The sequence below is a fragment of the Electrophorus electricus genome, chromosome 14 (genome assembly GCF_041902795.1).
Source record: "Electrophorus electricus isolate QZ-2024a chromosome 14, ASM4190279v1, whole genome shotgun sequence".
In the NCBI taxonomy this organism is placed as follows: domain Eukaryota; kingdom Metazoa; phylum Chordata; class Actinopteri; order Gymnotiformes; family Gymnotidae; genus Electrophorus; species Electrophorus electricus.
Genome location: NC_137510.1, coordinates 88,513 through 101,425, shown reverse-complemented (window position 1 = coordinate 101,425; position 12,913 = coordinate 88,513). Strand labels below are relative to the sequence as shown.

The window sequence follows — 12,913 nt, the reverse complement described above, 5'->3', positions numbered from 1 at the left end:
CACTTGGTTCATTAAATGTTCAAATATGGCTAGCGCATTCAACAACCAAAAAACATAGCTTTGGATACGCTGAACAGCCAGTTGGTCTAAAGTGATGTCGAGGCATGACTTAGTCCACACAGTGGTGCTATCAGTACAGTGCACCCAGTACACCCCTCCCCTTGGGATGTACTAGCTGATTCTGACACTTTGTTCAGCTCCTTCGGAGTCACCAGACAGAGCAAGCCCCAAAGGCCACACTGCCAAGGAGCCCCAGCTCTCTACTTCGACACAACTACTGCAGTGGAAAGCTGACCTGCCGTGTTTAATCTGTGTTTTCTTTCTGAAGTTGAGCCCAACCATGGCCAACATTAGAAAATACAATCTTCCTGGTTGTAGCACTGATTCTGAGGCTTGCGTTTACGGGAGGCTATCCAACTCTCATTGGGCAGCCCTGCTACCCTTTTCCACCAGTTCCAGCCTCGACTAGCACGATGTCCTCTTTTTCTGCAATGCTAACACAGTAGCTGTTCCACCACCTCTGGGGCTTGCTTGACACAGTACTTCTTCTTTGAGGTCTTCAGTGCTTAGCACTCTTGATTCTCGCCACAGTGCCTTTGTGTTGAGAAGGAAATCTCCAGGGGCTTTCTCTCCCTGCCTGGAAGGCATCATGCTCAGCTCTGTAGCTGACACCCTGACCCACTCTCCTCTCTCTGGGAGCACCTGCCACGCCTGCCCAAAATGTTCTGTTCTAGAGATAGAGAGCCACGTGTAACTGTAGTGTTTTCCTCTCCAATGCCAGAAACAACTGCATCATGATGACAGCTGGCATCCAGCCATGATGCCAAGCAACCACCCACAGCTGTGTGGAGTATGGCTCCTTGTAGTTTCTTGTGGCTTGGTAGGCAGATATATGCCCTCTCTCACTGGACACTGGGTGGGCTCTGCTGCTGAGTTCTGGTGTGAACCTGTCAGGCAGATGGTAGGGTTAGTGTTTGGTCCCCCTTTCTTCCAGGCTGGATTGTCCACCACTCACTGGGCAGCCCTGTTCCAACTCAATGGATAAATCCCACTTCAGACACTATTGTAGCATCAGCATGGAAGAAGACTTAAGTTTATACTTGAACTTTGGCTCCCTTGCCATATGATGCATGTATGTCATATATTTTGCAAGACAGAACAATGCACCATGCTGACTTTAATGCAATCAGGATTGTATATATCTGGAAACAGAGCAAGACCTGGTAAAATGGATAAAGAAGTGAAAACATCTCCAGAAACTCCAAATGTTGATGAAGCATTTTACCACCTCAATACAGCAGGATTATTCTTTGCTCATTTGTTGTTTACAATGCACTCTGTTCTCTCCCAGTGCATTTAGTGTCGTATCTTCTGAGATCACGACCTGTGTTTGGTTCGTTTAGATACCTTTGGTTCTTATTGTGTTACAGCACCCTGGGAGCCCTACTCATGTTCTCTCTGTATGACAGCTGCCACAATAAGATCAATAATTCTTCAATGTACTAAAATAGATGCAATTCATTGGTGAATATTTAGTGTTTCTTCAAGGAATAGGTATACCTGGCTTGTACAACAGGGCTGGATGAAGAGAAAAATTTTACCTAATGACAAAACTGGTGAATGTAGTAAAATCACTGATATGAGTGGTATAGTGTAACGTGCTGGCCCGAGTGCTGAAGGGTATGGAGCAGGACTCACAGACTTCCTCGACATGGATGAACATTTATTTATACACAACATAAAGGATGAAAGTGGCACTCACGTGTAAACACAAACAATGAACATAAGCACACTAAACACTAATGACTTCTAACACTTTAAACAAATTAAACAAATATAGTTAAGACTTGACACATATGGTTACAAAAGACACGTTACATTCGCATTAACACACTACGTCAGCAATGACCAACACTCTGCACACTTTGACACGGGTTTATATACATTTAGACAAACAAGGCGCAGGTGTGTGCAGGTGTGGTTACAAACAACCCTCCCACTGCACATGGCAGGCGAAACCACATGGTTGCGAGAGGCGAGCGTTCCGTGACATATAGTATGCTGATATAAGCAACATCTGTTCATATGAGTAATTAATTCATGAGGCCAATTGCCTATGTTTGTTCTATTCAGCAAAACATAACCAAGATCAACACTGTATAATCTCAGCATTCCAAGTTTACATCTGAAGTCTATTTTTGTGCTTGTTTGTTTGCCTCAGTGCAGTCAGAGGGACTGGTTTGGAGGCAGTTCATCCTCTGAAACTCATTCGGGCCAGTGAGATGGTGGATAGTAGCAGAGACGACTCAGGTATTCCATGTACATTTGCCCAGTACTATTCCTTTATAAAGAAGCATAAGGTAATATAACTTTTGTGTGATTACTCTATGGGTGTATGCATTTCATATAAATTGTCATATGTTCTACCTGATTAACATTCAGGCCTCTGTAATGATGTACACAAGGTAGCAAGGATCAATAAAATATGGCAGATAGAATGGCTCATACGCTTTTTTAGGTTCATCCATCTTAAAGTATTTGGGTTAGGGTTAGAGTGATTATTATATAATCTAGGCTCATCCCTGTTTAAAGTATTTGGGTTAGGGTTGGAGTTATCGTTATTATATAATCTAGAATCATCCATGTTAAAGTAATTGGGTTATGATTAGAGTCATTATTAGAGTTATTATTATTATTATATAATCTAGGCTCATCTGTGTTAAGGTATTTGGATTAGGGTTAGAGTTATTATTAGAGTTATTATTATTATTATATAATCTAGGATCATCTGTGTTAAGGTATTTGGGTTAGGGTTAGAATTATTATTATTATTATTATTATTATTATTATTATTATTATTATTATTATTATTATAATCTAAGATCATCCATGTTAAAGTAATTGGGTTAGGGTTACAGTTATTATTATTATTATTATTATTATTATTATTATTATTATTATTATTATATAGGCTCATCCGTGTTAAAATAATTGGGTTAGGGTTACAGTTATTATTGTTATTATTATTATTATTATATAATCTAGGATCATCCGTGTTAAAGTAATTGGGTTAGGGTTACAGTTATTATTGTTATTATTATTATTATATAATCTAGGATCATCAGTGTTAAAGTAATTGGGTTAGGGTTAGAGTTATTATAATTATTATTATTATATAATCTAGGCTCATTTGTGTTAAAGTATTTGGGTTAGGGTTAGAGTTATTATTATATTATCTAGGCTCATCCGTGTTAAAGTATTTGGGTTAGGGTTAGAGTTATTATTATTGTTATTATTATTATTATATAATCTAGGCTCATCCATGTTAAAGTTACTTTTCATGTTCAAACTGCTCTCCTCCACAGATCCTGTAAATCAGTACACTGACACAGTCTGTATCCAGGATTGCCAAGGTGCTTTCCAAGACAGCACGAGTGTAAAACTCCACCCAACAGGGGAGGTGTGTCAGACAGATCCAGGTGAAACAACACAGATCAGTAATGCTGTACATCCGAAGGCATTGTCCACCAATCACATTTCTACACTCACTGTAATCAGTGAAAAAGAGCCTCAAGAAACCAATAATATGCAGACATTTCAAAAGCAGAATTTAGGAAAACACAGTTTAAACTGTTCTGCCTCTACCAGTCAGAGAGCAGAGTGGTTCCTCTCCACAAGCCAATGGCAAGAGTTCATTCCTCTCAACATTAAGGATGACGAGCTGTCACTCTTTCCTACAGACGACCAGCACTTAGACCAGTCCACCAGCCAGGCTGGCTACAGTAAAAAGCAGAATGTCTCAAACAGTGTGTCTGGAGATCAGATGCTTGGCCATAGCCCAGAGGTTTTAGTTGCTTTAGAAATGCTCAATCAGACAACAGCACAAAGTACAGAGGATTTCAGAAACATTGTAGCCAATCAGCAGTCAGACGAAGTATCCATTCAGCCTATAGCAAATTCATCTGACAATCATATGACATGTCCTTCACACCACTCAGGAATGGATTTGTGTATCTATGAAGAAATTCAGTATAAGGATAGTGTTTTAAAATCAACCAGGGAGACCCACGGGACTACTCCGTCCAACCCGACACATCAGACTGCTGAACCTCTTTCACCCAGTCCTGACACCACATTAGACACTGGAGGCAAGAAGAATGGAACTACACAAGACAAAAAAGAATCAGCAAGAGAGACGGGAAGTGATATCATTGTCAGCTCAAAAGCAGGGCAGCCTGTGTACAGCTGTGTCCTAAAGAACTCAGTAACTAATCATAATGCCACTTTTGTCAAACCACGAGTTATTGCAATGAGAACCAGCCTTTAGAGGGATCAAAGTGTAACACACTACTACTACTGCTATTACCACCACTATGACTACTACTACCACTAATAATAATAATAATAATAATAATAATAATAATAATATGAAGAAGAAGAAGAAGAAGAAGAACCAACCTTTAGAGGGATCAAAGAGTAACACACTACTACTACTACTACTACTACTAATAATAATAATAATAATAATGGGGAATTATTGTAATTTAGAGGGTGAAACTACTTTTAAAGCTCATATAGAGTTGTTATATTGTCTATAAGTGCACAATCATAGCCAAAAACACATCCATGCTAATATGCATGCATGTATATTTTCATTTATTTTCTGGAGAATTATTTTAGAATGCAATGTAAAAAAAAATTCTTGTTTTAATCTAACTTACATTTACATTTTTGGTATTTGGCAAAAGCTCATATCCAGAGTGACTTACAAAAGTGCTTTGTCATCTAGAGTTGTTATAATGACCTAATCATTACTACTTTTTTATTACACACCCCTTACAATATTTGGCATTTCCCAACCCAAACTCCATCAACATTTGAAGTCTTTCATACCCACATACTTTAAATACATGTGGAGATGTGCTGCTCTCAGAATGGGTCTGAGTCAGCATCTCCCTGTAGTAACCACTGAATATCCACAGCAAAACTATTTCCTTTAGAAGATTCTCTCTGGTGAGTGAGCTAGCCAGTGATGATGGCCTGAAGCAGATAAACAAACAGATCATGTGAAGATGTGTATATACATCTGTACGTGATAGATATGCATCTGTATGTGCCCACATGTGTGTATACCATCATGCACTACACAAAATACTATACAAAATGTTTACTTGGGATAATCACTTTACACCCAATTGCTTTTCAAGCAAAGGGTGTGTGTGTTTCCAGAGGAGGGGGTGCACAGGTAGAAAATATGAATGTTGGCAGATATGACTTAACTTCCAAACAGATTCATTCTTCACATCTGTGGCTGTGACATGTTGGAGGGAGTCGTGACTGATATGCCGCTGATACCTGAGTAACTGCTGTACTACCTTTCAGTTATGCTCCTCTCCAGTCTCTCTCTCCCCCCATGTGTCTCTCTCTCTCTCTCTCCCTTGTCTCTTCCTCTCCCTTTTTCCCCTCTGCCTCTCTCTCTCTCTCTGTGTGTCTCTCCACCCCCCACACACTCACACACACACTTTTGCTTTTGTTGGTATCCAGGTCAGTGTGAATAAATCTAAGCTTATACCCAGAGTTATACTTGAACACAGATTGTTTTATTTGGGGGACCCAAGCTCTCCATCCATAACTGCACATGTACAGTACAGCATGTTTTACCTTGATTGAGAATAATTTTTTGGCACTACTCTATTCATTTACTTTAAATTATTTCATAAATCAAAAAACAACCCAGGTCTTAACAAGCCAAAACTAAAAATGAGCCAAATCAGTGCATGGTTTTAGGACTCAGTTACAAGACACATGGTATCAGAACCACCTCTCAATAAACAATTGCTACACATATGAAGCACACAGGTCAGTTGGAGCTCTGAACTCATCAGTACATCTCAATAGCAAAACTCAAGATCACAGACATCACAATTCATATAAATATAATTTCATCATAAGTGATTGTTGTATAATAAAACCTGTATAGAAGAGACTTTTAAATGTGGTCCATCATGCTCTGTTCTCAGTGAACCAATGAAAATGCTGTGCTGGCCTTTTAAATCCTCACCAATGACATCATCTGTCTGGAAGAACATTACATCACCCCTCACACTCTTTCTCTGCATCATTTCAGTCCAAACAAGTGTGTGTGTGTGTGTGTGTGTGTGTGTGTGTGTGTGTGTGTGTGTGTGTGTGAGATAGCGTTTTAGAATCTTTAGTGTGAGTGTGTGATGTGGTACTAAATCATATCTGTGTAGGTGTGTGTGTAGTGCTTCTGTGTAAAGAGGGGAGGCATCGATGCAGAAAGACCTTCCCTGTTAAAAGCCTGATTACCAGTGCAGAACTAAACCCACTGATGGGATTCCTGTATGATTGGTGACATCTATGTTGAGGGTCTCAATAATAAACCTTGGAGGTATGCTTTCTGCTCTATTAATCATACTCTCAGTACAAAAGGAGAATGTTCAGATCCCCACCTTTACTAAGCAATAAACCTACTGACTATTTCATAATGTATCCTGAACATACTCAGGTGTGTCCCATCACTAGTTACTGGAGACAACACAGAATCACACAACGTGTGAATCCCTCACCATGTAATGCTACTATCCTTACTACTACTGGTACCACCACCACTTTTATTATTATTATTATTATTATTATTATTATTATTATTATTATCATCATCAACATCAGCAGCAGCAGCAGCAGCAGCAGCAACAACAACAATAATAATTTATATAGTGCTGGGATCATCCAAAGTTTTTAAGCACTTTACATTTATACAGCATCTCCCTAGCTTCTGCCAGCACACATACTTCTGCTCATAGACTTGAGTTAACAGGGATAGGTTAATAGGGTTAATAAGACTAGGTTAATAGTTAATATTGGTAGATTAATTAAGTTAATAGAACTTGGTTAATAGGGTTAATAAAGCAAGGTTAATAGAGGTAAGTAAATCGGGTTAATAGTGCTCAACAAAGTAAGCTCATGCTTATTTGGAATCAGTAAAGGAACAGGTGAACAAACCAAAATGATGTCTGTTTGGTTAATTCAGTCAAATAATTTTAATATTTTGAGGAAATAATACTAATTGTTCTAATAGAAATTCTCAGAAAAACAAACACGCGAAATGTATGTGTTTGCACGTGTAGTTTAAGAAATTGTTAATAAATCAGCTTTGGAGAAAGAGAGCGAGAGAGAGAGATGGCGCCGGTAAATCATTGACAATGTCTCTTTAAGACCCGTTAGCTTCCGTTCCGACAGAGGGCGGGAGTGTGTCTTTAGTCACTAACGCGTCGCTACCGTGCAACATTTGCAAATACAGACTCATACAAATAGAATGAATCTACATTCGGGAATTTTTATGTTCAGCCATAAATTTACCGGTTTGTATGGAAAACATTTTCCACACCTGACACCGATTCTGCTCGAGCGCAGCGGTAAGATTGGTTTCACACTCGGTTTCTACTGAAATTTGCTTGCGTTGGGAAATACCTTTAGATGTATCTCAGTGTGGAGATGTAGAGATAGATTGTGCGTGTGTGTGTGTGTGTGAGAGAGAGAGAGAGAGAGAGAGAGAGAGAGAGAGAGAGAGACAGAACCACCATGTATCAATTGTCTGTCGCTCGAGCGCTTGATGAGGTACGGATGCTTTTGCATCTCGCGCTAAGGTGAGATGAAGACAGGCGGCTGCACATCTTGAAGAATGCGCTGGGTTTTCGACTACTGTAGGGGATGGTGGTCTCCCATAAACGCCTCTGATGGTTTTGTCGGACAAAAATAGGAGTGTCGGTGTCAGTGAAGGACTTCGTGTGTACACTGCTGCTTTTCTCGGACAGTCTGTAAGGTGTTTAGTTCACGAGCAATATCTGAGTCCGCTCGGTGCGCTGCACCTTTACACAGCCCGGTGCGACCGGGCGCTGGTAACCCGGATATGCAGATGGAACTAACGCCTTTATCGGTGTGGAGGAGGGCGTCATCGTTTAATACATCAGAACCAAACACATGTTACAAACGGATGTTACATGCTTATTTCTGTAAACACAGCCATGTATGAGATCTTCCTGTGAAAAAGTAATGCCACACTGATCAGCCATAAACTACTGCGGTGGTCTAATAGTTAAATCAGGCGTGTATCTTCTGATATCATGAGTCTGGGATCAAGTGCAGTGTGGTGGATAAAGTAAAAGTGTTTGGAGTTTAAACAGTGACCTTAAGCCCTACACTCGGGAAGATGACGCCTTCAATTTGTAGTTTTGTGATGGTATTGTACCACTGGACTGTTGCAGCTGAGCCAATCTCTGATCCTTATAGCATCATCTGTTCACTAAAATAACATCCACATAGAGCTTTGAGTTGTTACACAAAACAACAGTGCTTTTACTCAAGGAAATTAAAAAAAAACTATTTTATTTGTTTATTTCTATATTTGTATAGCTAATTTTATAGTCACCAGTGTCACAAAGATGCCTTACATAGATAACTTCACCATGTGATCTCACTTAGTAAAATATTATGCTGTGTGCATATCAATAGAACAAAAAATATTTTGTTAATAACAACAAACATTTTAGATTGGAATTTTTATGGATAAAAAGTCCTATCAGTCAACAAAATATACTGAAAATATTAAAAGCTGTTTGAAATGTGTGTGCGTGTGCACGCGCGTGTGTGTGTGTGTAATATATATATATATATATATATATAAAATCACACACAAAACACACATTCATCCTCTTTGGCGGTTGAAACCACTCTTGGGTGCTATGACCTCTGCTCCCTCTGTATTCATAAACTACATCTTTATTTTCACTGTGACTTTTTTAAAAAAGATTGCAGCCTTTCATGGTTATATTTAAAACAGTATTAATATCATTGACTTTTATACTGCAGTGGATAAATAAAATAAGCAGACATCCAGTCATCTATTTTATCAGTAGTAACGTCCTGATAAATCTAAGCTGTATTTACACTGATTGAAACAAGTAATTCTTATCAGTGATTATAAATTCACTATCCAGTGATTCTGTGATTATAAATTCACTATCCAGTGCAACCAAGATAAGGACTAGTTTTCCATTTGAGTCTTGGAACTATTGTACAGACTCACTAACAGTCACACCGCCACACACACACACACACACACCACATTCACACAGCTATACACAGCATTTAAATTGCTACATACAAACATTCACACAGGCACACACAATTCTCACACTGCCCCATGCAACATTCATACTTCACACACACAGTATTTATACTGCTACACACAACATTCATACAGCACACACAAACTTTACAGGTGCATTCAGTAACTATGTCTCTGATAGAACAGCAAGCAGTTTGAATGCTTAAGAATAAAAATAGCAGTAGAACCAAAATAACAGACATCATAGAATTAACAGTTTGAAACACATTTTTGATCTTAAAGATTGCAATCCCAACCTACAGTGTAAACAGAATTTTATAAACAGACAACACATTGTTTCATAAGTAATCTGTTGTTTAATGGGACCTTCAGTAGCAGAATTATGGAGGTAATGTTGGATGCTGGATTACAGAAACAAGTCCTTAGAGTTCTGTTGCACAGTTCATGTGCAGAAGAGACACTAAATGTCTATCCAACTGATGGGAAGGTTAAAGAAAAAACTGCTGACAGTGAAAGTGCACTGGCTCATGTGGAGTGATGGTGGAGGAGAGATTCCTCCTGTCTGGGCAGACCCTAAAGTTGCCTTCCTCAGCCTTTACTGTTGATGTAACTAGAGATGGCAGCAACACAAAGGGTTCAGAAGTCTAAATATATGTATACAGAGCTATAATCATATTTACAGTAAAATGTGTAGTTAGCAGGATAATGATCTAAAACTATAGAATAAGAATAAAACAGACCATTATTGCAGTGGGGTATAAATACACTTTAGTAGCAACTGCATAATTAAATTTTATTGTTTTTGTAAAGGAATAGGATATGTTTTTAATTGTGTTTGGTAACCAATGTATGATCACTGTATTGTCAGTAGAATATGCATAATATGGTTCAAACCTTTTGATTCTAGTATGAACTTACTCCAGTTTTTTAGGCATCTGGAACATTCTAACATCAAGGCTTTCCATACCCACCTGGGACCTCTGTTCTGTTTAACTGTGTTGATGGGAAAAGGTGTACTATTAATGCGATCTACATGTGTGTCCAATTAGTCACTAGAGTCTCATACTGATGCTGAAGTGTAAAGCCAGTGAGAGTCCACATTTTGTAACTTTCAGCAGGCAAAACACACTAAACTCACTATAAACTCAATCTAAACACATTCTTTACTCACTCTACACTCAATCCAAATGCACTCTAAACCCACTTTCCACTCTTCACCAATTATTAAGATGGCGGGGGCGGGGGGGTGCATTTATTTTATCCTTTAGCATACAGCACTGGCTGAACACAGAAAACAAAATATTAGGCAAAAACAAATTCATACTTCACATAAATTCAAGTATAGACTACTCTAAATAACTCATTCAAGCACTCCAGCTCAGGCTAGCCAGATAGATAGTGCTTATGTGTTATGATTACTAGCTAATGTAAGCTTACTGCTGTGGTTAACTTTGCCTGCTTTTTCTGCACCTTTAGACATACCCTGCCTGTGACAGTGTACTGAACACTCTGGAATTTAGTGAGACTTATGAAGTACAAGTGAGTACGCTGCAAAGGGCCTGAGGTTAAAGCAGCAGTTAGAAACCAGTGTAATAACAATAAACCAGGGTTATGGTTAAGGTTAACCCTAACTCTAACCCTAACCTTAACCGTAACTCTTATAACAATAACTTTTTGTTATTGTTTGCTAAAACTGTTAATATGTCATGACAGCGGTACCTGAGACAGATAATCTGGAAAAAAATCAGGCTCTTGAGGCTCCAAATTAATTTACAAGAAACCAACACACTGAATCAAAACAGCCAGTTAGAGCCAGGAGGGTCTGACAGTGTGTCAGTCACTGTTTGAGCACATGCTCTTACTCAGGCAAGCACCAAAATCAGACTGGCTTTTTAGAGGTGAAAAGAACTATGGCACCAGAAATGATTCCGAACCGATGCTGAGTTAGCCACATTTTTGCTTTACAGGTAGCTATGCTAATTAACAGGTAGTTATGCTAACTAACAGGTAACTATGTTAATTACCACTGCTTGATTTATTTTTATTTGATTTTGGGAAAAAATCACATTACCCATTAGGAAGTAAACATATTTTGAAGAAATTGCAATCGGGCTAACATAAGGTTGTTTCCAATGCTAAGGCTACTGGTTAAACATTTATTTGAAAATATCTTTTTGAAGTGCCGAGGCAGTCATATCGATTTGGTGTTTGTCCTGATATTTTGGTGTTTGCTCTGACATTTTGTGTTTGTCCCGATATTTGGGTGTTTGTGCTCTCACAGCTAAATGTTCTCATCAGTTGTTTACTGCTTGTTTAGCACTATGTATAGTTTCTGTTTTCAAACAAACATCTAAGCACTGAAATAAGTGTGTCCTAGTTCTTTTACCAAATAGATATTGCTGTAATTCATGTGCAAAATGTTTGTTGGTTACTGGCCAGCAATGTTTACATTTCACAGTGTGCACAGTGGCCTCCCTATCCCAGTCTCTTCTCAATCTGACCAACTGCAGCTTTAATGCAGCTGAGAAATATGTTGTGTGGCTGCATCTCTGGATAGGTTAGTTGTAACATCTGATGTTAGCCAGCAGAATAATCAATTATAAGATATGATGACTATCGTCTTTCAGTGTTACCTTGGCAAGGTCAGTATGAAAAAACCTCATGTAGGAAATGAAGAGCAGCCATTGCCATCTAACACTTAGAACTAATATTGGCTCCCAGTAAAGGGCACTCTCCACCATTCTAGACAGCTCCAGAGGGATTAAAGTTTTCCGATGCTATGACAGGTTTCTGTAAATTGGATCCCAGAGAGAGAACATTGTAGATGAGATGAGAAAAAAAATGGGGTCTTACAGGGCTTGGGAATCACACTACCAGGTGATGGGTATCTGATTTGTGTAGGTATACAATCTACTTGAATATCAGTAATTTTATATATATATATAGTCTATGAGTCACACCCAGCCGTTATCAGGTCAGTCGTGTCATGCTGTTGACAGTGGTGTGTCATTGATAGATGATGTGTGATTCCATGATGTGTTGTGGTGTGCATCCTTGACACATGTAGATTAAACTGAATTGCATATAAAAAGTTCACTTGTTCTGGCATTTGTAAACCACCTCTCTGCTTTCTGTGTGGCCTAGGTATTTCTTCCTATGCCATAATATGATAGAATGTTAATCTATATTTTGAATAGAAATAACACAATTTTTCATAACCTTAATTTTCACTAATTACCTTAAATATGAATTGTTACAATTATGTAAGAATGCTTCACGTCTGTTGTGATGTCTCTTAGTAGATGATGTATTTTGGTGACACCTTTTATCAACTCAACAATTGTATAATAAATGGAACTTCATTAAGTACTTTTATTATGCCTCTTGCAACTCTGCCCCGCCGCATAACGTATTGAATTGTAACTATTGTAATGGTCAGTATGACTGAATTTATGTTAACAAAAAAATTAAGAAACAAATTTGACCAAAAAAAAAAAAAGGAATTATTAAATCCTAAATCCTCTTTAAAAATGTGATTTTATCTTAGACGAAACCCAGAGCTGCCTTCTTAATCCATCACTTCAACATGATTGATCATAATTATTTTAACTTGGTTGTTTAGCAGGCATCAGGCTAAAGACTTGTACCCACTAACCCCAACCCTAACCTTAACCGTAGTCCTATCCGTAACCCTAACCCACTAACCCCAACCCTAACCTTAACCGTAGTCCTATCCGTAACCCTAACCCACTAACCCCAACCCTA

The 12,913-nt window shown here is 38.5% G+C and overlaps 2 protein-coding genes across 17 annotated transcripts in view; both read left to right on the top strand.

The window, feature by feature from the left end:
• plekha4 (pleckstrin homology domain containing A4) overlaps nt 1–5,577 on the top strand; it is a 38,634-nt gene extending 33,057 nt beyond the window's left edge. For 5 of the 13 annotated variants that reach the window (XM_027028688.3, XM_027028690.3, XM_027028685.3 and 2 more), the window contains 2 exons: nt 2,222–2,310; nt 3,366–5,577. In XM_027028688.3, the coding sequence (XP_026884489.3) occupies nt 2,222–2,310; nt 3,366–4,327 (1,051 nt within the window). In that variant the 3' untranslated portion in view covers nt 4,328–5,577. The remainder of the gene's footprint in view (nt 1–2,221; nt 2,311–3,365) is intronic. The other 8 variants (XM_027028689.3, XM_027028692.3, XM_027028693.3 and 5 more) reach the window with 8 other exon arrangements.
• A 1,720-nt stretch (nt 5,578–7,297) lies between these two features.
• LOC113589171 (liprin-alpha-3-like) overlaps nt 7,298–12,913 on the top strand; it is a 54,131-nt gene continuing 48,515 nt past the window's right edge. For all 4 annotated transcript variants that reach the window (XM_027028682.3, XM_081696079.1, XM_081696078.1 and 1 more), the window contains exon 1: nt 7,298–7,436. The gene's annotated coding sequence lies outside the window, so the exon portion shown is untranslated. The remainder of the gene's footprint in view (nt 7,437–12,913) is intronic.